General features: G+C 38.0%; 1 protein-coding gene across 1 annotated transcript; it reads left to right on the top strand.

The window, feature by feature from the left end:
• The first annotated feature begins 275 nt into the window (after positions 1–275).
• LOC149228188 (hydrophobic protein LTI6B-like) lies at positions 276–912 on the top strand. Its single transcript, XM_089375656.1, has 2 exons — positions 276–502; positions 672–912. Exons 1-2 carry the CDS (start codon positions 416–418, stop codon positions 753–755), a joined length of 171 nt encoding a protein of 56 aa, XP_089231782.1. The 5' UTR covers positions 276–415; the 3' UTR covers positions 756–912.
• The last annotated feature ends 3,814 nt before the right edge of the window (positions 913–4,726 follow it).

Here is a 4,726-nt window from a genome sequence, read left to right as displayed (position 1 = left end):
TTCTGCCACCAGAGAACTCCTTCATTTCAGATCAGCAAGTTACTGGTGGGTTGGTTTGCCTTGCGTTTACAACTAATACAATATAATACAATATCTAATTATATTATATTCAACGAAATTGCCCTTTGACCAGAAAAACACAGATTTACATACAAACATCTGAATTAATGTTTTTAAAATAATAATTACCTTTCAAAGATTTTTTAAAATAAGAGACCAGGCGTAAAAACTACTACTATAGATACTATAAATACTACGGAAGGCATGGATTCTTATCATTATCCTGAATCTTCATCTTCATCTTCTTGATTGCTTTTTTGGCTAACTTCATACACTCACTCTCTTTGCTTCTCTGTGTTGGGTCTCTGGGTCTCTCTTCACTTTTCTTCAAAAAGTCACCATCATTTCAGTGACAATGAGGGAGGGCACTGCAAACTGCGTGGACATCTTGTTGGCCATACTTCTGCCTCCTCTGGGAGTCTTTCTCAAATACGGCTGCCATGTGAGCACCTTCTCATCGATCTAACACTCATTCCTCTGTTTTCATTTTTTTTTTTTTGTCTCCAGTGATGCTAATTCTGTGAAGCTGGGTCTGTATAAATGTATTGGGCTCATTAATTTAAATTACTGGTAGCTGATATTTTTGAGGGTTTTTCTGTTTTGTGTGACAGGTCGAGTTCTGGATATGTCTGCTGCTGACGATATTGGGGTACCTACCGGGAATTATATACGCAATCTACGCCATCACCAAGTGAAATCCATGAATTTTTGGGGATGTTGATGTGACTAGGGCTGCGTTCTGTGCAACCAACCAGATTTGGTTTATCAACAATCCTGTTCTGGAGAGTTCTTCATTATTGTTATTGAGCGTTCTTCATTTTTAAACATAGGTTATAATTTCATATTTATGTGCACTTGCCACATGGTTGTGTACATTTACTGACTGAACAGTTCAATGACTTTTTTCTAAAAGATAATAAATTAAGTTTTTCACTATATTGTCGATTCCGGGAATCGACAATATAATATAATTAGATATTGTCGATTATAATAATTATATAACAATTAGATATGGTCGATTCCGGGAATCGACAATATAATATAATTAGATAGATATAATATAATTATTTCACAAGTGCCATATGCTTTGACTTACTGAACTAAAGAGAAACTAATTATCACAAAACCATTCAACGAAATTGCCCTTTGACCAGAAAAACACAGATTTACATACAAACATCTGAATTAATGTTTTTAAAATAATAATTACCTTTCGTTGAAGAGTATCATGTAAATTTTGCCATTCACTAGATTACAAAACAGATTGAGATTTTGAAGTATTTCTTCTCTTCTAGAACTTAGATTTTTTCGTTCAAAGTCTTTTCGAAACCTCTAGCGTTGAAGGCTGAGAAAATAACAGTGCCTCGCATCCAAATTCTTATCTAAAAACATTTTCTGCCCAGAATCGTATCTCAACCTTTATGAAGTATGGAAATCACGATTTCCTATTTTAATGGAAATCAGAATTAAAATAATGGGTAATTTTTAAAATATATTAAAATTATTATATCAGATATAACTATTTTAAAAATGTTATATACTTAATCTCATTATATATAATTATTTCAAAAATGTCATATATTTGAACTTACACTATCCTCACGGCATCAAATAAATCATCACTACACTATCCAGAGAAACTACATCACTATCATTATTATATCCGATATAACTATTTTAGAAGTGTCATATACTTGAACCTGCTCAACTAAAGAAAGAAATTCAAATAAATTGTTACCAAATTACTGAGAAAAAATTTATTTTTAAGAAAAGTACAAATTAACATAAAACATTTTATATTTATTTTATCATATTAGAATTAATGTTTTTTAAGTAATAAATATTTTTTTGTTCAAGAGTACATCACTACAGGAGGGGTGTTTAAAACAATATGTGAGACAATGTTTAGGTAAATTGTCCCACCACAATGCGGAGCGCGGCAGCACCACCCCCGGGCCGCCCCGCCCCGCCCGACCGGCGGCGGGTCGATTCCCGGAATCGTGCCGCTGCCGGTTGGGCGGGGCGGGGCAGCCCGGGGGTGGCGCTGCGGAGGAGAGGTTGCGGTGGAGTGGTTTTGATAGAGACAGCCTATTCGTGCAACTTGGAAAGCCCAACTCGTGAATAAATGTGTTTTTAGGAATGCAGTCCATCCAACAAGCCATGTTTAAGCGATCCTCGTCCAATATTCCGCTTATCAGCTAGCGGCACCGCGCCTGTTACGGTAGCAGCAGTTTTGAACTAATTTGATTTGCATCGGTTTTTCACGTGCGTACGCACTCAGCTTTGGTTGGACATTGATCTATTGGTTCGAATTCGAATATTATATTTCTTTGTCAGACATTAAAGTTAACTATAAACACCTCAAGATTGTAACGTCTGGTTCAGAGTATCATGTGGAATTGCAAAACAGTTAGCACAATTTAAAAATTAAGATATATCAACTAAAATAGTATTTAGTAGAAAATATAAAGAAGTCAACTAAAATGTTAATCTGTCTTGTCGCAGAAAAATAGAAAAATATAAAAGGAGGCGCAATATAGACATCAACCTATTGAAATAATATAGTAGTGATCCTTATCTACATATCTCGTTAATCTTATTGCATAAATCAGAACAACTATAAACTATCTTGATGGATTTTTTTATACGTGTACACATATATCTATTTAGTGTAGCCAAAATTTTCGTTGTCTGGATTATAAACTTTTAATTTTACAATATGGTAGCCACTGTAGAAATGTCTTTGTCGATTTAGCTTTTGATAAATGTACTCCACTTCTACAAAATATTTGAACTTCTCTCGCAAGACAACTATGAACGTAGCTTTTGATAAATGTACTCCACTTCTACAAAATATTTGAACTTCTCTCGCAAGACAACTATGAATGATTTTAATGGCCATTTTAATGTGTATACATATATCTTGAAAATAGCCAAAAAAAAAAAAAAAAAAATGGTCTAGATTATATTTTTTTAGTTATACATAATGCCTTTCTCAACCTAACCTAAAATTCGTTTATTGTTTTATTCTCTTTAACGACTTTCGACAACAAAATTGGAAAGTTTTGATAAAAGTATTCCACCTCTCCAAAATATTTGGATTCCATTAACTAAGGATACAAACTAAGACTTAGATTCCATTAACGTCCCAATTCTTTTCTTCAAATTGGAGGGCTTAGTTTGTATCCTTAGTTTCTTTAAGTGAATGGTATATGGACTCTTTCAGTTCTATTGTAATTTAGTTTTCACTTATATAATTTTCGAAGGCTTGAAATAATTATACTAGGGGTAGGTGTGGGTAGGGGGCGCGGGGGCAGGGGGGGGGTAGGTGTGCGGGGTGGGGAGGGGGCCGGGGGGGGAATGGGGGGGTAGGGTAGGGGGGGGGAGGGGAATGGGGGGGTAGGGTAGGGTAGGGGGGGGGGGGGAATGGGTGGGGGGGGGGGGTAGGGGGTAGGGTGGGGGGGGAATGGGGGGGTAGGGTAGGGGGGCGGGATGGGGTAGGGTGGGGAGGGTGGCGGGGGGAAATGGGGGGGTAGGGTAGGGGGATTGGAGGAATGGGGGGGGGGGGGAGGGTAGGGTAGGGGGTGGGGAGGGTGTAGGGGGGGTGGGGGGGAATGGCGGGTTAGGGGGGCAGAAGGGGGTGGAGGGAGATGGGGCAGAGGGAAGGAGTTAGGGGGTGGGGCCCATAGGGCTAGCGTTAAGGAAGGGGGGGAGGAGTTGAGATTGGAGGGGAATGGGAGTTGGGGGTGGAAAGGGCTGGCGCATGGGTAGGGTAGAAGGGGAAAGAGGGCATGGGTGAATGGGAAAGATCAGTAATGGGTTGGGGGAAGGGGGCACGACGATGGAAGGAAGTTGGGAGCTTGCCATCACTAATTGAATATATTAAGAAATCATACATGCCAGAGCCTGCTTTTGAAGTGTTGGAAGAAACTGTTGACATGCGAAGGTTTATTGTAGGATCATATGGTGAGGGGAAATGCATTGAACAACTTAATGATATTAGCTTCCAACATCAATTTCGTATAAAAAAAATTGATGCGAAAACACTAATATGGGGCAAGAAATTTTCAACTACTATAGAATGGGCACCGTCATCAGGTTTGCAATTTTTGAAGTTCATTCCAGATCATCCAATATTTGCATCAAAAATATTGTTATTACAATCAGTTGGTGAAGTTCAGAATGCACGCAGACAGAATAGACATATAAATTATTCTGATTGCCTAGAAGAAATTAAAAAATGTATTAGATATACATATGAGTACTTTGACATTGCTGATTCAGTTTGGTGGGAGTCATTTTTCAATAATCAAAGTGATATCATTTCAACAACAACCAATGAAGATATACCTTTGAAAAATCCATTTATTTGGCCACAAAATGTGTCGAATGAACAAGAGGAAGTAAACATTGTTGAACAACAACAAACTCAAGGTATTATTAATTCTTCACAGGCAATGGAAAGAGAGATGTATATTGGTTCCAGAAGATCTCGTGCACAACGTGAAGCCATGGAAGACCTTTATAGGGGTTCAGTACATGATATTAAGGAGGGTTGCATGATTGCAGTGCTAGCAGATGGAGATCCCAAAGGCTATCCATTTTGGGTTGCTAAAGTTATAAAGGTCTTTAAAAAAAATGAGGATGTTACAAGTGTTGAAGTACA

This window comes from Pinus tabuliformis, chromosome J (genome assembly GCF_031772625.1).
Source record: "Pinus tabuliformis cultivar Carrire ecotype Pingquan chromosome J, CPIR1, whole genome shotgun sequence".
Taxonomy (NCBI): Eukaryota; Viridiplantae; Streptophyta; class Pinopsida; order Pinales; family Pinaceae; genus Pinus; species Pinus tabuliformis.
This window is presented reverse-complemented; position numbering and strand designations above follow the sequence as displayed.

Excerpts from the sequence above, each read along its gene's own strand:
- LOC149228188 (XM_089375656.1), top strand. The coding sequence starts at position 416 with ATGAGGGAGGGCACTGCAAACTGCGTGGACATCTTGTTGGCCATACTT. Across the intron at positions 503-671 it reads TTCTCAAATACGGCTGCCAT|GTCGAGTTCTGGATATGTCT; the intron begins GTGAGCACCTTC and ends TTTGTGTGACAG.